Below are 22141 nucleotides of genomic sequence, written 5' to 3'. Positions count from 1 at the left end.
CAACATCATTTATAACAGCACCCTGATCGCATGACCGCCATGTTCTAAATGAATATCCTACAGGTAATTAATTGAATTTAGGGGGGAAAAACAACAACAATTTGATATTCCTTTCGAACCATTTATTTCATTTTACACTGTATAGAAAGAAAGGGCACATACCCCCGGACACATGCAAATTCTTATCAACGGTATCGATCAGCATATGACTTATTATTTAAATGACCCGTGAATCTTTTTGATTCAGATAAAATAGTCTGTAGAAAATGGATTTGATAACACCTACACAGACTGCTTCTTACAAATACAGAGAAAAACATTATGAAAAGAACAAATACACATGTACGACGAAACAAGCGATAGCAAACTTCCTTAATTCCATGTCTGCTATAAACAGACTGATCAAAACATACTAATATAAAGGCACAATGCGCTAATTATCCATGATCACGTACTGTATCTGTAAATTTCATAGCTTTGAAAAAATTATTCACAGTTCATGTACATGTGAATTAAAACACACGATTGAGTCTAAAAAGCAGTAGATATCATGATGGAGCAATTGCAAACTGTACACAGTTATGATGGCGAGCGGCAAAATCACCGTGTTTCAATGGTCGTTTTTCGCAGTTGGCTTTCATTATAACGTCAATAAATTTCTTCTGTTTAATTTCCCGAAATGCATTGGCCAAGGCATCCACCATTTCCACGCTGGCCACTTTTCCTCGCCATTTCCAGAGGATTTCGAAGTTTGTAATGATGGGAGGCTGGTCCAATGCCTTAATGTCAAGGATATCCTCATACGGAAGTCGTAAAGCGACACCTAACGAGGTGGCGTATTGATGCGGAAGTGCACCTGCCAAAACTAGTAGGCTCTGATGACTTAAGACCGGGACTTCATCTGGAAAAGGAAATGATACAAAATTAAGTTAAAAACGCAGTGAAATCAAGGACAGAAAGGTTTTTTAAAGCGACTTACCAAACATGGAACGATAAACAATGGTGGATCTGACGGATTTACTCGATTTCTGAGAACCACGTGACCAAGTGACTCGACCCATTTGAGATGCTGAAAAGAATGAAATCTTTTAAATGCAGAGGAAGAAGTACATGTATTACATATACGACAGGAATTCCTTAAATGAACTTGTGTGGTGTATGAACACAAAATTATTATTTATAGTTTTATTATAGGCATAGTCGCAAGTCACTGGTTTGCGTTTTCCCGTGGATTGTGATCATGATGAATTCGAAATTATGTACATGTATAAAAGTTCAACCCGTATATATTTTCAGATAGAAGGACAGCAGTATAGTATTTTATAAATATTTTTAAAGAATATCTTACATGGTTTGGCGTCTGAGTGGGATGTCGGCAGTCGCGGACCACTGACAAGAAACCGCTCTGTCTCCATGGAAACCAAATGAATACAGACATCTTCTTGTCCGGACTCCCGGTAGTAGTTTATAATACCAATCTGTCGTCCCCGCGGATCCCTTCTAGGTTCAATAGGAAACGATCTGTGGTTTTGATTAGAACTGCTAAGGTATGAAATAAAGTAATGGTCATATGAAAGATCTCGTATTTTTCCAATATTTCCCTCTAGGTCAATTCTCACGACGTCATAATCTTTCATGCGTATATCTGGCGATCTACTTCCGGGAATTTCAAAGAGACCCTCTTTCATACGCATGCGCATAATTCTTTTCAGGAATCTTTTCTCTACCACTTCCGTCCATAACTTTACTACCCCACTCTGAAGCGAAGATCTGTCCATCAGCGTTAGAATGGTACAAATATGTTCCGTCTCGTAATATAGATTAAACTCATCAATGATGGCACGGCGATTTTTCTTCATCTGCCTTTTGTTTGCTTTTCCAACAGCCAGTCTATGAAAAAATGATTTTTTTTCCTAGTTAAGACCACTGAATTCTGTTTTGTACTGTTTTAAACCTAATTCAATATTTTTAATCAACATTCGAATAATCTTGTTTCAATGATAGAATGAATATCTCATTAAAACGTTTGTAAGTCGCCTTATCAAAAAATTGTGCTTAGTCATCATGCAATACACGAAGAAAACTTTAAACAGTCGAGCAATTCCTTGATATATCAAATAAATCTGATGAGTTTTTTTCGCTTATATTTTTATTTAATGAATGTGTAACAAAAATCAAACTTCTTGCGCAAAGAGAAGCAAATTCAGCCAAGTGGATTAAACGCAAAAATGCAAATGTGCGCTCTCATGTGCAAACCAGAGCATTGTACTTATACCTGCAACTAGAAGCGCCATTTCTACAATCAGATAACATCGTTGTGAAAATCTAATATGCTTTACTTTATATTCGCACCTATTAAGTTACAAGCAGGTAATTGTCTTTTTAAAACTATTTAGCTGCAAGCGACAAAGAAATAGAGCTCACTTTTACATCTAAAATAGTTACATGTAAATACATGTACACATGTTCATGTTTATCAGACATACCCACAAAAACGGTCGATTTGGAAGGTGTAGCAATTCCCTGTTGATTCACATCGCATCGCCATTGGTCGTGGGATTACTTCTACCTCGCCGTCAGCCCGTTTCCGGAACACAACTATCTCCGTCTCATAGTCATCCATATCGTTAATAATGGGCATGTGCACAAGAGCAGGTTCGTTAATTATGACGTCATCATCATGCTTTATGAAAAGGACATCCGATATACATGTGACGTATTTGCACATGTCTGGGCATGTCTCCTTGTACGAAAATATCCTGTTTCTGTTTAGCTGGATCAACTGAAACATCAAAAATAAATCTTTATTAACTTGTAGATAAACAATCTGCATGTCGTAAATTATTTTTTGTATTTTTCTAAATCTACTAAAATATTTGAAATATTAGTATTTTATTTAAACAATAAAATGCCTTTACGCGGGTTATGTATTTTTTCTGCAATAGCTGCTTCCGTTAATTCCAGTAATAACAAACAAAGAAAGCATTTTATTGTTTATATTTATATCTGTTTAAATAATCATTTAAAGTAGGATTAAAACGATTAATTATTGTATTAATGATGCGAACGTCATTATACGTTTCATTGACGGAACAGCCACTGATCAAGAAATCTGTACAGGCGACATTCCTACTGTAGTTCACGCAGTGATTAACGCAATGGGTTTTCTTAAGAAATAAAGGAGAAAATATTCAGTGGATGTAAATATATTTAAATGAATCTTTGCGATATAGTAGCTTCCTTACCCTAAACTGTACCATACATGGGCGATTACTCTCTGTGCTATATACGATACATGGACGACTTGATTACTCTGAACTGTGCAATACATGGGCGACTTACTCTGAACTGTTCCGTACATGGGTGAATTACTCTGAATTGTACGATACATGGGAGACTTACTGTGAACTGTTCCATACATGGGCGACATTCATTCTGAACTGTTCCATACATGGGCGACTTATTCTGAACTGTATGATACGTGGACAACTCATTACTTGTATGGGCGACTTACTCTGAACTGCACGATACATGGACGACTGAAGCAGTTTGGGGGAAAGTTAATTCGGATTCTTGAATCATCGTCTGACATGTAAGTAAATCCCGCTGGAGTAATCTCCCTGTGATACGGACGATAACCCGCCACAACGACGAAAGCCTCCATGTAGCTTGCCTTGAACTCACATTTTCCTGCCTATTTGAATGAAATTGAACCAAAAAAATTTTAATAGGTATTTAATTGATTTTTTAGGGAGAAGGGATTCTAACTTCCTTTTCTCGAAATTATATATGTTAAAAGCTTTTTGAAAAAGGATAACCTTTGGGATTTTTAATTTTTTATTTCAAAAATACTTATTAAATGTTAATCTCTCAGCGTTAAAATTACATACATTGTATATAACAATGAACAATGACACTTGCGTACCATGATGTCTCCTTCAACATCTGTCCATTTGTCCCCCGTTTTTGTTTTCACACGGACTGTAGCAGATGCCGGAAATGACGAATGATGAATTGGAGAGCAAAGAGTTATTTTTTCTTGACAACGAAAGGCACTTCCAGTAACCTGGAAAAAGTCAGACACGTAATGTTGTCCATCGTGCAGTTGAATTCCCGCCATAAGTGCTGATCGCGATTCTATTGGACACTGGATAAAATCACAATGCGAAATCAAACCGAGGCTTTCTAATGGCGCCACTGCGTGAACTCCATCACCAAGGTCAATGTAGTCCAGCGTCCTTTTAATAGAAAATAAATGTAAGTCAATAATGATTTTACTTTACATTTACAAATAAATTTATGTAAAATTCAAGAAAAAGCTATATTAATAGATAACAAAAATCACATGTACCCGCTGGTTTTACCAATGGTGTAAAATGCATCTGTACAAATGTTCCCTATCCTCAATACCATTTCACGTAACTCATCTGTAGAAAGACTGTAAGGTGAAGATTGATGAAAATAAGTTCACATTTGATACTAAGTAATTACAGCAAAAATCACTGAAGAAAAAATACTTTAAAAGGAATCCAAAACAATCCCAAATTTTTATTGCATCATTCACGATGCAACAAGTCCACACAGAAAAGAAAGACAAATTAATTTTAATATGGAGGAAATTCTATGACAACTATTAGCATTTATCTCAGTTAGTTATAACTCATAAATGATATATCTCAAATATTCCAAAAACAATGGTTTTAGGTTTAAATGTATTCCGAAAGCAAGCGAGAGAGAGAGAGAGAGAGAGAGAGAGAGAGAGAGAGAGAGAGAGCATGTCCCTTGACAAAAATTAAAAAGAACAAGCAAAGTATTCGTAATTCTTACGAGTGTAGGCCATGTGACACGGTGGCTTCGCTGACAAAGGATGCAATGTTAGTTTGTACAAGCTTCTTCTTCCCTTTTGAGGCATCGTCTTCAAATCTAGGGAAAATAATAATGGATTATGACACGACTGCTTACTAATTAAATAATATCTACACTGTTCTCATACTTATGAATATCCTTTTTACAATACAATGTTTGAGTGTTTGAATTTTTCAATTTTGACTGAACTCACTTGAGTCTTTTGAGTAAAATTTTAGCACTTCTGAACAGTTGTAAAATCCCCGCTAAAAAGCCAGAGTAGGTACCTGGGGCTGAGTGACTGCATCTACAACGATAATGACACAGTCTCAGAAACTTCACATTTTCAACTCTGACCCATATTCAATACACTCAGATACTTATGTGGTTAAACCGTACAGTAAATTGCTGAACTTGAGGAGGCTGGAGGGTAAAAAAAATTAACCAAAAGATACAATTTATATTTTAGATACGATATTTTAAGCGTCAACAATCATTTGGCAAAGAAAAATTTCATACATTTTAATTTAGTCTTAAATTATATCGTTTTAGTAAATCTTTATATGGAGCTCTTCTTCTAAAGGAGTTAAATATAGTCTAGAAATGGCCACAACCACCCAGCCCTCTTAAATAAGTGCTTGAAAATGACTTGAATTCTCACATAAGATCCTTGTCCAGGCAGTTGTACTTGACATGAAGCCCCAGGGCGTAGAACAGTCCATGTATTGGTTTAAGGAGGGGGATGATGTTCAGCTGGAATCGCTGGAGGAAAACTAACAGTATCTCCCCCGTTATAGAGGCCACATCAGAGGATAGCTCCATAATGTCCATAAGAATGTCGTCCTTGTATCTAGAATGGGACCAGTGTAATATATCGAACACTCTTAAATCTCGTATTTCATATACTCACTTTTAAGTACTTTCTATAGTTCATGCAAGTCAATAAGAAAATAGTTTTTCAAAACAGAAAAAGGGAACACTTTTCATAATTTATGAACAACTTCCGTATATGATAGAAGTAACTTGAACAAGAGGCCCATGGGCCACATCGCTTACCTGAGAAGCTTTGAACATTCCGTTCTTTACCAGATTTCCCCTTGTTATACACACTGTGAACCCACCCTACCCAACTGACCATAATTTAAACAATTTGAAATCTACACTACCATAGGATGCTTTGATTCAACATAGTAAAACTTTGATTCCCCATTGTGGCCCCACCCTACCCCCGGGGGTGACATGATTAGAACAATTTAGAATCTACACTATCCCAGGATGCTTCCACATAAGTTTCTGCTTTTCTGGCCCAGTGGTTCTTGCAAAGAAGATTTTTCCTATATATTTCTATGTAAAACTTTGATTCCCCATTGTGGCCCCGCCCAACCCCCGGGGATCATGATTTGAACAAATTAGAATCTACGCTACCCCAGGATGCTTCCACATAAGTTTCAGCTTTTCTGGCTCAGTGGTTCTTTAGAAGAAGATTTTCAAAGATTTTTCCTAAATATTGCTATGTAAAACTTTGATCCCCCATTATGGCCCTGTCCAACCCCCGGGGGTCATGACTTTAACAATTTGGAATCTACACTACCCTGGGATGCTTCCACATTATAAGTTTCAGCTTTTCTGGACCAACGGTTCTTGAGAAGAAGATTTTTAAAGATTTTTCCTATATATTCCTATGTAAAACTTTGATTCCCTATTGTGGCCCAGCCCTATCCCCGGGGGTCATGATTTTTACAATTTAGAATCTGCACTACCTAAGAATGCTTCCACATAAGTTTCAGTTTTTCTGGCCTAGTGGTTCTTGAGAAGAAGATTTTTAAAGATTTTTCCTATATATTTCTATGTAAAAGTTTGATTCCCCATTGTGGCCCCGCCCTATCCCCGGGGGTCATGATTTTTACAATTTAGAATCTACACTACCCCAGGATGCTTCCACGTAAGTTTCAGCTTTTCTGGCCCAGTGGTTCTTGAGAAGATTTTTTTAATGACCCCATCCTATTTTTGTCTTTTCTTGATTATCTCCCCTTGTGAGGGGACTTGGCCCTTCATTTTCACAATTTAAATTTCCCTTTATATAAGGATGCTTTGTACCAAGTTTGGTCAAAATTGGCCCTGTGGTTCTTCAGAAGAAGTCGAAAATGTGAAAAGTTTACAGACGGACAGACAGACGGACGGACGGACGGACGACGGACAAAATATGATCAGAAAAGCTCACTTGAGCCTTCGGCTCAGGTGAGCCAATAAAATTGTTGGTTGCAATGGTAATGAATAAAAGTTTACGAAATAGCAATACTCTTACTTTTTCCTTTCTGGATCCGCCACTTTTTGCCAGATCTCCACGATGTTGTAGAAGAGAAGTTGAAGGCCATTAATATCCTTACAGTAGTTATCCACATCCTGATCCGTGTGACTGGAGATGTTAAAATAAAAATAAAAACCATCGTAACCTCTCAGGACTTTTGGAAAGGCCAAATATTCCAATGAATCAAAAAAATAAGTTTCACTTGTGTTAATTAATACATTATCAAAGAACTGATCCCGTGGGAGTATATTATGTGTTTGAAGATGCTTAAAAACTTCTTTGACGGATTTTAAGATATTTTGCTGCTATTGGATTCTCAAAAATTGACTGAATTTAAATGAAGTTGTTGAAATTACAGTAACGTAAACTTATCTGTCAATAGCCTGATATGATTAAAGAATTGATAATAATCAAAGCATCCATATATGCTCTTGAGTTCCAAATAAGTTTGGATATATAAACACCGTATGATATTTAGAATAAGGTCGCACAAGATGCAATGTGCTTATGATGATAAAACCACAGATTTAACCGGAAAGGTTATTTATTAAATGTTCATGCTATTTCATACTGTACAATCCGACACACTGCCTATTCTGACACAAAATTTGTCTCCAATTGAATATCGGATTAGACAGGTTTCACTGTATCAGAAAATACTCACTCTTCGCTTTCTCTGACCATGATACGAAGTCGCCCCGTCAGGTCTAGTGTTTCACTGATGAGGGACCGTAACAGTGAGATTTCCTCATCCCTAAAACTAGATAGATTAAGATAGAATCAGTTTCAATGAAAATTATGCGAAAAACAAAGTATTCCGATATACAATATTTCACATATATATTTCTGATGATTTTATTTTTAATTGTAAAAGTATCGGCACTTTTTGGTGCGTGTATAAATATAATAAACACACCTATGCAATATTCCTGATTGAAAAATATTGGCATTTTTAAAGAAAAAAATCCGATCTTTCATTCCATTTTGCACTTTGTCTATATACATTTTTTACGTATACGTATGTAGCATGTAAACATTGTTACCATGTCTAATTTTGTTCAAGCAAAGTTTTAATATATTTTCAATATGATCTTAATTAATTACTATACCTAAAAACTGTGTGATTTGCACGTCGTAAAGTAAAGATTACCTTTCTTTTTTGTACAGACTGCATCGTATTTTCCACAACCTCTCTACGTCAGATTTAACCTTTGCCCCTGGGTCCTGTTTCTTACTCAAAACACTGCAAAGAAACCATACAATCCAATGAAAAGCGGACAAATTTTAGCTTTACTATTACTCATGTTAAATGTGAACGTTAACAGTGTTCAGAAGTACTAAGATCAAAATTTATAACTCTAATAATAATTCGTGTACAGTCGAGTCGTGTTAATCCTAACGCTGTGTCCCTGATGCTCCACAATGATAACAGAGAGACCCGATTACTGAAATGTAACTTTTATGATTGGTGGATATTTATGTCATTTCTGATCCCCCATATTTATCAGGAAGTTAATAATTTCGAGCTATTAGCCTTCGGATTATTGAGAATTTACTGTATTCACAATGCAAATTAAAAATTAGAATTTGCAAATATTGAGCTTAGCGTTTTGCCATTTTATTTTTTATCGTTACTTACCTGTTCAAAGACCTTGGTGTGAAGGCACCTGCACTTTGTGAAACTCCCATTTTTTAAAGTTAAAACTCTATCACTGATTTCCACATATTCTACAGATTCTGTTTTATTTGTCGTTGTGTCACAATGTACAATGTATAATTTCTCTCAATAAACAGGATTATCGAGGCCCTGGATTCGGATTAGAGATTTAATCTTAGATTAACGACTGCAGTTGTTTAACAAGCAATCTTGTTAATTTTTCCTCCTAATTATACACTTAAATAACGTGCTGCACAACCAGTTTCAATTCAAGTTGCATGCTCTGTCAAATTTATGATATTTTAATAAGGGATCAGCTCCTTTAGAGTAGAATTAGTAATTTCTATAGAAAAAATATCATTTCCTCTGATTAAGGTTTTATTAAACTTTTTCAAGTTTTTAAAAAAGACAATACACAGTTATGGGCGGATCCAGGATCTGTTACTTAAATTTGGCCCCCCTCCCCCTCCTCAAATAAAAAAGAAAAACAACTTCACTACTTTTTTCAGCAATTAGAATTTAACTTTATTTATTTCAAATTTAATTCAAATTTAAGAACCATCTCATCTGCTTTTTATTTTATAGAGTACTTTATAAAAAAAATGTTATAAGAAGTAAAACAGCACATTTGAATGCGGAAAGCAAAATAAAAAAAAAAAAAAAAAAAAAAAAAAAAACAAAAAAAAGGCATGCCAGTCATGATTCATGTAGTTCATCTGCACATTTCACTTACCTGCGATTAGATCGGCTCATTTTAGTGAATTAAAACTTGTATCCAACTTCATAATAACTGGTTATAAATTTATGTCAAACTTGATAATGCCTTTTTTAGATCAAAACATATTTTTCCTGATAAGAGGCAAGGTCAATTATATCGTATAGAAGATTAATGTCATAACATTCTAAACGTTACATTTGTCTTCGAACTCTCCGCTAATCCTAATTTATAGCGCTAATTATGAATTAATCCGATTCGAAGTTTTACCTTTTGACCGTGCATTTTACAGTGTTCAGTGGGTACCTGTTACGTGGAATTACATTCAAGAAAAAAAAACCTGTTACATGTGTGTATCAATTGCAATCATATGTTAATCGAATAAATCCGTATAAATTTTTACAGGTCTAGTTTACAATGTAGGAGCGGATCAAACAGGATTTTTTTTTAATCAGATTCATGGACTGAAACGAAGCTTCGATTGGATTTATTATCTTCCAACATAGTGGCATACGATGTACGAAATAAAGTCTATTTTACATTAAATTTATCTACAAGAAGTGTGCAGGTCTCCATTAGTGTCGCTATGAAAATAGATATAAAATGTTTTGTATCTACATTTTTATCGCGTCGTTATAAAATACTATTAGTAAAAGTGCGGTTTTGCCTTGGGAAAAAGATCTGATCTCAGGATATGATGAAATTGTACGTGGTAGATAATACGTGATGCTCATATGAGGAAATAGTGGGAGGTTTTACTGAATGTATAATTACCTAATAAATACAGCTCGAAAGTAAAGGAAGAACATTAAAAGTTTGAGGGTTTAAATTAAACTACCTAGTTGATTTTTAAATTACGTGATTTTATTCTCCATTGGAGACCATGCAATTTACTTTTCACATATAGAAACTTGAAAAAAAAAATTAGTAAAAATAAAAATCTGAATGTTTTTGATAAATAAAATATGGGCAAATACTTTTCAGTAAAAATTTACAAACCGAACCTTTGTGTTGCCTTCTGGACAAGCCTGTGGAAGATGGAGGGTTTCCTCTGTACTTTTTCGTCTCCTATTACCTCCCCTTCTTCCCTGAACGAGACCCTCCTAGCTCTATTTTTAGAAATCCTACTGGCCACATGCGCCATTGAAAAGCTCTTGGATGATCGAGGTTGCTGGTTCGATTCCTCTTGTGTATCATTCTTGTCCTTTTCTTCACCACTTTCTGATATGCTGTCATCCTCTTTGTTTTTCTCGGCTCTTTTTGATTTTGCAATCTTCGAAAATGCCAACACTGACTTAATTTTAATGAGCTGTACGTTTGGGTTGGGAAGTATTGACGCCCGGCGAAATTCTTCATGGCGAAGATTGATTTCTTTCCACGATGGTTTTACCTGGGTGTCCGTGTATTGTACTGGCTTGGCCTGCTGAGGTTCTATCACCTTCTGTGAAGATCGCCACATACAGAACATTCCTATCATAGAATAGAAATTGAACTGATATATAGATATAAAGTTAAGAATAAGTTTATTGTAAAAATAAAAATTGAAATACAAAAATTATAAAGATTGTTTAAAAAATTGTTGAAAGGATCTGTTAAGATGGAACATATTCTGGAAAATGAAAATGTATTTTAAGCACCCTTTTCATTTTTTTGAAAGATTAATCAAAGAAACTTCAAGCCAAACGGAAATATAAATTTAAACTAGAGGTACTGAGAGTACTGAAATTTTAAAAAAAATACCCCGCCTCTCACATTAATTAGTACATGTTTTGAAGATTCAAAAAATTTCAAATAAAAAAAAAAATAGGAGGTGCATACATTGTCTTTGTATCAAAATCATTAAACTACTGTAGATCACCAAATTTTCTCGACAGCTTATTTTCGCGAGATAGTTGTTGACTCTTTATAAGCGAGACAAAATTTTCATGAATTGTAGTTATTGCTCTACATACACCTAAGGAATATTATTGACCCAGCCTCTCATATTAGTAATGCATTTCTTAATAAAATGTGATTTACAGTATATTCTTTAATATAGTAATTAATTGCACATTGCACAGATTGAATTATTTCAGTTTTTTTACTGAAAAAAGTTGTGTTTACAAAATCAAATAATTTTTCAATCTATTTTTGTTTCTCATTAAAACATAAAATAGGAGGTACATAGACAATGTGACCCCCCCCCCCCCCCCCCCCCCCCCCCATTTTTTGCATGGTTATTCTCTATATATACATCATCAACAAAATTTCATTAAACTCTATAGCAGTGATATACTTTGGAGTTGCGTAAGCGGGTTATGTAAATTTTTATCTGCAATATCACCTCTTTCCAAGAACAACAAACAATGTAATAATCTTATTGTTTATATTTATATCTGTTTAAATTATCATTTTAGCAAATTAAAAATATTAATTATTGTGTTAATGATGTATTTCATACTGGAACGGCCACTGATCAAGAAACTGTACAGGTGATATGCCTAATGTAGTTTATGCAAAATATATATACATATATATATTATGTTTAAATTCTTGAACTTTGATATATCATGAAAAAATATATAGGAAATATATTTCCTCGGGGGTTACTACTGTATAATATATTGCAAATAATTCCAGTTCAAAACTTATTAAAAAGATTTTAGCAACCAAGTGCACGGTTTACATGTAGTAAATTTACAACACTTTCCAAAAATAGACTTATGAGGAGTCCATTCATAACTTACCGCAGTGGATTACGGGTAATTAATATTACTCCAAAGTGCACCGAAACTGCATTTCCTGCCAAATTTCGATATTACTATCTACATCTACTGTTAGGGAACATTGATTTTGTTAGCTACTAGCCAACAATGAGGCACGAAATCCGCTTAATCGTGTATTGCATGTAAAGAATAAATTAATCTTTAAAAGTTAGTCTGGATTAAATAGAGGAGCGCTCATAAAATGAATTGTAATATTTAAGCAAGTAAAAGTTTAACGTTAGCAACCTGTACCATATTACAGCATTTTAGGTTCTTGTTTTCCTCCGACAACAATGCATAAATATCTTAAAATCGGGAGGCATCGGTAACGATATCCCCCCCCCCCCCCCCCCCCCCCCCCCCCCGCCAAAAAAGAGCTTAGTTATAGGTAAAGTGCACATTATGATTTAGAAATGAAAATAAAATTGATAAAAAAAATTATAGGGGTTTACGCTGAATAAATTGTTTCAAAACCCTGAAATTGAGGCTAAAAACATTTCATGTTTGCCTTGTCCGAAATATAAACACAGAGAGTAACATTAATTGTGCTTTACTGTATTGTCATGCAGTGTTTGTGCCAATATAATATTTGATTTGATTCAGTTTATATTAAATATATAAAATTGATACAACTGAACACAAAGATTTTACAAAATTTTTTTTATTTTCCTAAAATAAAAAAATACATTAATTCTATACATTGGGCAAAAGATTTTGTGGAAGTTATGCATTTGTTAAAGATAATTTTAAGAGAGAAGAGAGATGAGAGGTTATGCTTTATCATTTCCATGTTAATAATTATGTCTTCCCCGCTGAGGCCAGTAGAGAATTAAAAAATACATTAATTAATTCTTTACAATTGATTTTGTCAGTGGAAATTATGCAACTCCTCTCATACCACTGAAGGAAATTTAATGAAACTTTCACAGAATCTTTATTACATATTGCCATTGTGCACCTCCTATTTTACTTTTTGAAGAGAGAGAGAGAGAGAGAGAGAGAGAGAGAGAGAGAGAGAGAGAGAGAGAGAGAGAGAGAGAGAGAGAGAGAGAGCAGTTGGGAATTACAACATACATAATCAATATACTGTAAATAAAAGTTTGTTTAAAGTATTTCTATATATTACTCTTTTGTATTTATTTGTTTCTTTGTTTAACATTGCATAATTTGCTATTTCTTATTTTAAAGATATTGATTAAAAAATTACCCAGCTTGATAAGCAACATGTCATCTTCATTAGACATAATCCATAAAAATTTTTCTTTATTTGTTAAAGTATATATTCATATGGGAGGCGGGGGGTATCATTTAGTGAGCTCATTGCTCACAGTACCTCTAGTTTTTATTGCTTTAATTAACATGCTTTATCAATTCCATGTCATATACATTAATTATTGCAATTAAACTAATTATTGTGATTAAACGCAAAAATTACTTTAAACTAATTATTGTTTTTATTTTATTTTTTAATCGCATCTTTTGCATTAAACGCAACGATTCTTTTTATTTCCTTATTAATATATTATTGTCTACTCCGCTCTTTTGTTTTTGTTATTTTATTTTCTAAAAAAAAAATGATTTCAAATTTAAAAACAATGCAAAAATGAATTAAATTCAAAAACAATCGGCGCGCCATGAAAGAGGAAATAAAATATGGATTACCCCGTGGGGAGCCTCTTCCGCAGTCTCAGCACTCGAAGGCGGATGTAACGTATCTGGAGTGAGTGTGTTATGACTGTTTTCCCTTGGATAATATTTTCAAGATGGACGCATCGATAGCATGGCGATGTTTACTACTCTTCATTGTAACTAGTAAGTGATCTAGATATCCTTAATTATCTTTTTAAATGTATTGTTTCTCCGTGAGATTCGGGGGGCTCTAGCCTGTGTGTATTTCGTTCAGGAAGTGACTAATACCCTCATACAAACAAAGTATCAATGTTTATTTTTAAATGATGGCGATATTTTTTAAATAGAGAAATATTTTCCTGTTTCAGTATAATTTACAGTTCAAAAAATGATCTCTTCCTTGACATATTTCAGTACTGCGTGATAATATTTTCAATTAAGGTCTATGTATGTGTACATGTTCGTAAATATTTTGTCTCGATCAGAAATTCATACTTTTTGTAAGATTTTTCGAGTGGATGAGATCTATTTACATATTGGGAAACCCCCTTGATCAGTGCCTCTGTGCTCCTTATACATTATCAGCCTCATGTATCCTTTATTTTCCATTTATTACGCGACCCAGTAAGTTAAACATGGATTCATGTATAATAACCCACTGTGTTCTTGGTAATTTCTATTTGCACAAGGACAGGAAGTTATGTCAAACCCTTCAAGTCTGAACTGTGTTCACTTCATGCAGCGAAAACATATTATGTTTGTTAGAAATATATGATATCTGTACATGCTGAATGGATCTGTATTTACTGGCTGACCTTTTTAAACAATACCTTAATCTTTCATTCAGTTGTAAAATAACACAAATTACCATAATTTGCACTGGTGACAGTTGATTGTCGATCTTTCCTACCTGCGGGACACGAAATGTATCCGTTTTAATTTATCCCGTTTTGCCAATGTTCAGGAAGAATAGTTGTGTCCTAACTGACAACTAAACAATGCTTTTTAAATCTTAATTATGGGGAGAGTAAAGTGAAAGAGTCTGAAAACGGGATGGGGAAAGATCAGTGAGAAAATCTTGAACCATCGGGGCATTTATATATATTTAAAATCACTTAATTAAAAAAGACCCTGTATACATGTTTTATAACTGAGTTATCAAAACAGTAAAACATTTGCTTGGATATTCCGCACTTCCTGCGGGTAAAAATATAGAAAAGATGTACACTCAAACCAATATATTTATTTTAAGTTCTTTTTTAAGTTAAAGAAAATCAAACTTCACCTTGGATAAAAAGTGAATATGGTAAAATCTACCATCTTCGCTAGCCAAGATGAAAATCTACATGTAAATTGTAGATATAAGTGGTAAATATATTTATAAACCTATTTTAGTTTAGTTCCTTCTTCAGATTTCTTTTAAAACATCATTTCGACACACAGTCACTTATCTTACTCAAAAGGTCAGCAGTATCAAGGATTTGTCAAAAATGGGGAGGGGGTACTTGTCTATAACCATGATTACGGCATTTAGCTATTATCACGAGAGAGAGAGAGAGAGAGAGAGAGAGAGAGAGAGAGAGAGAGAGAGAGAGAGAGAGAGAGAGAGAGAGAGAGAGAGAGAGAGAGAGAGAGAGAGAGAGAGAGCATAAAATGAGTTTTCTATGTCCCACTGAAACCAAAACTATTATCTTTTTGTGCTTTTATTCTGGGATGTGTGATAATTCGATACTATCTATTGATTTTCCTCTCTTTTTTTCTACAGAGGCCAATTTGTCCTCCCTTTCTCACTCTGTGTATTTGTATTTGCTATGAATCTACTTAATTAGCAACACAAAGAACCAGTTATTGAATTTGCTATACTGATGTGTACAATTATAATGAAATATAGAATATCTGATATTTGAAAATCTCGACGTTGTCTTTCTTGTATTATTAATAGTTCCTGGTTTGAAAAACAGTGAGAGATGGAAGACAATTTTGCCTTCGTAGAAAGGTTAAAGTAAAAGGGGAATCAATAGATAGTATCGAATTATTGCAGAAACTGCAATTTTCGTGAAAAGGGGTGTACGTCGCTTTCCTTCATCATATGCAGTTTATGAATAAAAACTGGTTTGAGTCTCCCTACCATTACCAGGAGTCCATGTTTAGGCGGACCCATGATATTTATTTGATACGTTTTCTAGATAATTTTATAGATAATTCTGAAAATCCCGGGAGTTGAAAAGGACGCTTTTGTGAAAGAAATCTTGGATATCCAAATCGTTTGTGCACGTTATGAATAAACTGTACGATAAACTGGTTTGAGGGTTTATGTGAGTTCATGTACAAATGTCACAATCGTAGGATATTCTGATTATAAAGTACACACTTGTAGCCAAGCAAGACTTCCTGTGGATTGCATTCCTAAGATTCTCTTTCATAACTATATACATGAAATCGCATAGATTCTTTTAAAAGAAAGTTCATCCAATGTCGTTTCAATTCTTATAAAGGGGCATGGACACAGTTTCAACTGATTTTTTTAAAACCTAATTTTATAATTACAATTCCTAACAAAGGCAATTCTAATGATCAGCAAAACTTTGAACATCATTTGATTTACAGAGGAGAAACAGAACTTAAAATTCTCCATAATGTAAAATAATGTTATGGAAATAACGAACAGTATTCAAGCTCAAAAGTCCTTAGTATAATACGAAATTGGAGCAAAGCAAACATGGACCTCCAAAACATCAGAGATGGAATCAAGTGCCATGGAGGAATGATCTTCCCCTGCCTACCGGCTACCGGTCACATCCACCGTATGCTAATTGTCATGATCGGAAAATAGCGGGGGGGGGGGGGGATCCGTTGTCAATTTAGTGTGTATATAATGGACTAACAAGTAGTATGAAAAATATCAATCAGGATTTGACTCAAGGATGAATTGCATTTGCTGACAAGGTTATTGCGTGTCCATGCCCCTTTATCGATAAGAAGTATAAGCAGTATGACCAATCCAAGGGCCTCTTTTTTTATTTAACCAAAGAGTGTTAAGGACGGGATGCATATGGAATTTTATACTTAAACATCAGTAAAAGACACACCCTCTCCTCCCCCCCCCAATAAAATTGTGGGGGGTACCCCCCTCCCCTACGTCCCCTCATGCAACGAACCTAGCTGCTCGTCTTCAAATTTATCAAAAGAGCGAGCTTATGTATTGATTGTATTAGTACTAGTGCGAGTGTTAGTCAGGGAGGAAATCTGATTAACTGTCTGATTGCTCATCACACGAATATATTAAGATTAATCACAACAATTCAGATCACATCTTTTTACTGAATCTTTTATCAATAACAATATATTGTTTAAATTGTACATTTATAGCGTCAGTTAATTCCAAACACAGATATTTACGCTACTCAAATTATCAAATTATCGTAGCTAAATACTAGTAACAAGAAAAATGATATTCCTTAATATAGATAACCACCCAATAGTTGAACATATATCTATTTTGTATCGTTTTCATTAATTTTACATATATTTATAATTAAATGTGTCTTCATTAGTATCATTTTGGTAAAATTTGGAGTTAAATAAGGTTTAATTTAATGCAAAATTTACAACACATAAAATTTATATTTAAAAGATGAAAGTGAATGCTTGTTAATTTTTAATTGGTGAGTTGGATGAAAAACTAGAGGTACTGTAAGCAATGAGCTCACTAAATGATACCCACGCCTCCCATGAGAATATAATGGCAGTGTCCATGTTTTGCTATGGGAAACCCAAAATATGTGTCGGATCAAAAAGTAAAATAGGAGGTCACAATGGCAATATGTAAAAAAGATTCTGTGAAATTTTCTTCCAATTTCATTCCCTTACTTATGCAGCAATAAACATAGGGCTGGGTATTGGCCCGAGATTTTGTATTGCGATATATTGCGATATTTTTAACTGTATTGCGATATAAATTGCAATATTTTCAAGAATGTAATTAAAATTGCATTTACTTACTGTATTTACTTTAATTTACATGCAGAATCAAAACACTTAATTATTTGTAAGTAACCAAAAAAAAAAAATTCTTGTTGATTTCAACTACATTTAGTATATCGACTCTGAAATGCTGTCAATATTAACAATGGTATTAATTTACATTCCTAATAACATATATCCTCTCATATTTAATGACAAAATATCACAATCTAAGCATATTGCCATATTTGGATATTTCACAAAAAAAAAACGTTAATGATAATCTAACAATATTTTTTGTCATTGTATTGCAATATATTGAAATATCGATATTTTTGCCCAGCCCTAAATAAACAGCATCATCTGCATACGGAGTTTAAATATCTCATTTGATTCGATACGCAAGAGCATGCTCTACTTATGAAAAAATTCTAAAACGAGGTAAATTATTGACAAACAAGTTAATGAAACAAGGATTTCAGCTGTCTCGTTTAAAGTCATCATTTCGTAAGTTTTATGGTCGATACAATGACCTTGTCGGCTAATATAATTTATCATTGAGTCAAATGCTGACTGACGTTTTGCATGCGAATTGTTAGTCCATTACTTATACATTGTATTGACGACGGATTTTCCCGTTATTTCCCAATCATGACAAGGAACACACGGCGGGTGTGACCGGTCGGCAGGGGATGCTTACTCCTCCATGGCACCTGATCCCACCCATGTTTTGTAGGTCCGTGTTTGCTCTGCTCCTATTGTGTATTGTTTTATGTACTTTTGATCTTAAATAATGTTCGTTATCTCCATATGTTTCACTTGATCCGCTTTAATGAATTGTCAGTGCACGTGCACTTTTGACCGGAAATAATCACTATCCTATTTGTTAATGTGTATTGTGGTCACAATTATTGATAAATTCGTTGTAATACCACAACAGTGAGTAAGTTGTTGCTCATATAATTGTTATAGAATGTGTTATATGGGAAGCAGGACACATAAGGCGTAATAAATAAATATGTAACAAGTATTTGGAAGAAACGATAAACAGGACAAATACCTTGCACATGAATTTTGTCAAAAGTCAATTTGCTATTCCATGGCCAAGGATCTTAGTTAAAAATGCCCCTCGAAAACCTGGTTCTAGATTTTGAATATTCCGGTATTTGCTTAAAATTTCATATTTAAGTTTTCATCACGCGTACATGTACAGTTCGTCTGCAAATGTATACGTACAGGTATTTACTAGCTTAATGAACTTCATTTGATCGTTTCACCCCCCACCCTCTCGCATGAGCCCGGAATCAGGAAATACGATTCGTGTTAGAAGATAATGTTCTTATGAAATGATAAAACTTCCTACATGTATTTAAGGTAGGATTCTTCTCTGGTTTCTGACTAGATGGAATATTCAAAATACATTTGTTGATATGTCTTATATATTTAGATGTAAGAGATTTAAAAGACCATATTTTTCTTTCCTCATCACAATTATACAGCTTTAAATAGAAATGGTAAACTGCGTTTGAAAACTAGCAGGGATTATATTTTTGGCGGAATGGTGGCGTATGAAAATATCTTCTTTTCTGCCTCTCAAAATTATTATAGAACATTGAATTTAGTTATAATTTTTACGCAATCAAAGACTAGAGAAATTTTCAAATGCAAGTTAAATTAATAATAAGGGACTAAATTTTCAAAATATATCAAATAGATAAGATTTTTCACACATACTAGAACTATTTTGGCTTTTGAGTGCTTCAAATCTAAGTACAGATTTGAGTCAAAAATCCGTAAAATGTGTTATATCTCTCTTAGTAAGCGATCAAACCTTTTAGTTTTTGTATCATTTTATACCTGTATGTGACAACTTTACTATATGTGAAAATTGGAAAAAGTTAAATATAGGAAGCCTATAAAAATAACTAATAAATCCTTTAAAAAAATTAAGAAAAGTAGAGGAAATTCGGATTAGCAAATATCCATTTTATTTAAATTATCAATGTCAATTTGGTAATATCATCTTATAGGCCCTATATGGATGTATCTTTTTATGCAAAAAGAAAAACACTCAATCTTCTGAATAACAGGTAGGGATCGCATGATTGGAAACAGTAATTTTTTTTATTCTTAATGTCCAGGAAAAAGGTAATGACCTTGACCTGTCCTTGCCTCTAATATTATACTGTCAAATTTAATCTCGCTGATACCATCACTTAATGATATTGTCCTCTTGATTCTGTGAAAATTTCATTAATTTTTAAATACAACAAATGTGAGAAGAATCCTACCTTAAAGCTTCCTTTGATGTGTAAGAGAAAATTGTTTTAGTTGGTTCTACCTTTTGATCAGAACCCAAAGAAGTGAAAGAACACGAATAGCGTAGTTGAGTCCTTACCTGCCTGTTCACCTATATTATCTATGAAGATATAAGAACTTACCGTATAAGTGGTTATTTTAGTGAGACGCAAGTTTAGCGATTTGTCCTTCAAAATTGGTATTTTATTTTTAGCGAGATGTAATTTTAGCGATTTAAAAAACCTCACTTAAGAAGCTATTACAAATAAAGCGCAATTAATTTTTAGCGATATTCAATTTTAGCGATCTTGGAACCCTCGCTAATAAAGCCAAAATTAAATCCTTGCCAAAAATTCTACTTATACGGTATTAGGTGTGTCCTACAAAGGATTATCAAAGGACACGTTGATTCCTCATTTAACCATTTGTATGAAACACATCATCCCCAATGTTCGGTTATAATTATTAACAAAGTAACCACAACGACTATAGAATTTAAAGAATACTGACTTCAAACGAGGTTGTCAATATCCGTGTATCATCAACTAATCTCTCATTCATTTGCCTCGGTTTAAATCAGTCACACCCAGAACAAGCTTAAGAGTATTGAAACAGTTCAGACATATATACAGACCATACACAGGTGATAGCGAAATGTTACTACCTAAACAAAGGAAGTTGGCGGTTGAAAAGAGAAATCATCTCGTTTGTAAAACAGTTGATTAGTTGACACATATTGTCTATAGTCAGTTTAACATTCAGATATGAAACAGATATGGCAAAATCAGTGGTGTCTTTTGTTTCAAATACAATGGGATATATCGAATTGACGTGTGAATGTAGAATTGAAGGCAACAGCAAGTGTTTTCTTCTGCTTCATAGGAATATGGAGAGAAGTTGACAAATATCTGTTCATTTATTGTGTATTTTTGGATGAAAGCTCAGTAAATATATTGTGCTTTTAATGTGTTGCTTTTTATAAAATATATTTATATCAAGCACATTTAGAAATTATAGTGAAGGGGCATGGACACGGTTTCCACTGAATTTTTTAAACCAATTTTAATGTTTACTATTCCTACCTAAGGCCTCATTTAATGATTAGCAAAGATTTGAACATCATTTGTTGATTAACAAATTTTTGATGATCATTACAAAGACCCTAGTTGAATATTTGTAAAAGTAGACAAATAAAATTTGAAAATTTAACTGAAACTCTGTGTCTTAAGTCATGGACTTCAGTTCATTAAGTCTTGGAGTTAAGTTTATAAACTCTTTATATGGTCATAATATTATCAGGTTAAAAATGAAAATTCATCCTTAGCCAAACATGGAAGTCCTGAACACTTAGTAGAATGGACCAAGTGTTTTAATAATATATTCATGAAATATTCGTATTTCAATATTAAAATGCGAACCATCCATTCTTCCGTTTTTTCTTCACTAACCAGAAGTGATGTAAGAGTCAAGGAGACTACATGAACAATATATTATGGATGAAGCAGACAAAGCTTGAAACAATACCTTCTTTGTTTGCAAAGCCCGTTATTATGACTGTAGTTTGGAAAAAAAACTTGGTTTGAATTCTACCTCTGGAAATCTACTCACAGTTCATTATCCAGGGAAGAAATTCTTCAGAATCAATGTTCAGGGTTTAATGCCTTTAAATATACTACTCGAGTTAGATCTGCTTTATGTGTACTGGATTCCTAAAATATATATTTATCTAACAATTCTTACAAACAAAGAAACATTGTTGGGTTCAGTAAATGCTCTATCAAGCCCTTATCTTTACTCCTCACAGAAAATTTAACTCCTGAAAAGGAGAAACGTCAGAAACTGTGCTACAACATATAAGCCCCTTCACGATAACTGCGATACTACACTTTTGCAGGGCAAAATAATAATGTTTGGCGGAGTTTTTGTTGATGAATAATTAAATGACGTATTTTAAACAATTACTTTAACGTCATATTTCACCA

At 33.7% G+C, this 22141-nt stretch overlaps 2 protein-coding genes across 3 annotated transcripts in view; one reads left to right on the top strand and one right to left on the bottom strand.

Annotated features, from left to right (window-relative positions):
- Nucleotides 1-193: 193 nt before the first annotated feature.
- LOC134261360 (uncharacterized) lies at nucleotides 194-10993 on the bottom strand. Its single transcript, XM_062743799.1, has 14 exons — nucleotides 10530-10993; nucleotides 8304-8396; nucleotides 7818-7913; nucleotides 7151-7261; nucleotides 5507-5695; nucleotides 5060-5152; nucleotides 4828-4923; nucleotides 4352-4438; nucleotides 3926-4238; nucleotides 3515-3694; nucleotides 2487-2782; nucleotides 1349-1890; nucleotides 980-1069; nucleotides 194-901 (listed from the first exon to the last, which is right to left on the bottom strand). The coding sequence occupies exons 1-14, from the start codon at nucleotides 10991-10993 to the stop codon at nucleotides 549-551; spliced, it is 3003 nt and encodes a 1000-aa protein (XP_062599783.1). The 3' UTR covers nucleotides 194-548.
- Nucleotides 10994-13942: 2949 nt separating this feature from the next.
- The window catches only part of LOC134261821 (integrin beta-3-like), a 75512-nt gene continuing 67313 nt past the window's right edge, over nucleotides 13943-22141 (top strand). For both annotated transcript variants that reach the window (XR_009990897.1, XM_062744219.1), the window contains exon 1: nucleotides 13943-14081. Coding sequence is in view for 1 of the 2 variants with exons in the window: in XM_062744219.1 (XP_062600203.1) it covers nucleotides 14033-14081 (49 nt within the window). In the remaining variant the exon portion in view is untranslated. The remainder of the gene's footprint in view (nucleotides 14082-22141) is intronic.

This window comes from Saccostrea cucullata, unplaced genomic scaffold (assembly GCF_032062105.1).
Source record: "Saccostrea cucullata isolate Sc308-1 unplaced genomic scaffold, CSIRO_AGI_Scuc_v1 ctg356, whole genome shotgun sequence".
NCBI lineage: Eukaryota > Metazoa > Mollusca > Bivalvia > Ostreida > Ostreidae > Saccostrea > Saccostrea cuccullata.
The sequence above is the reverse complement of the archived record's forward strand: the minus strand, read 5'-3'. Positions and strand labels throughout refer to the sequence as shown.

What these genes read in the sequence shown, in the direction of transcription:
- LOC134261360 (XM_062743799.1), bottom strand. Translation starts at nt 10,993, where the DNA reads ATGTTCTGTATGTGGCGATCTTCACAGAAGGTGATAGAACCTCAGCAG. An exon ending in AGTCTGTACAAAAAAGAAAG is followed by an intron (nt 7,914 to 8,303) that starts GTAATCTTTACT and finishes TAATCTATCTAG; the next exon opens with TTTTAGGGATGAGGAAATCT. An exon ending in CATGTATCGTGCAGTTCAGA is followed by an intron (nt 2,783 to 3,514) that starts GTAAGTCGCCCA and finishes TTGATGTTTCAG; the next exon opens with TTGATCCAGCTAAACAGAAA.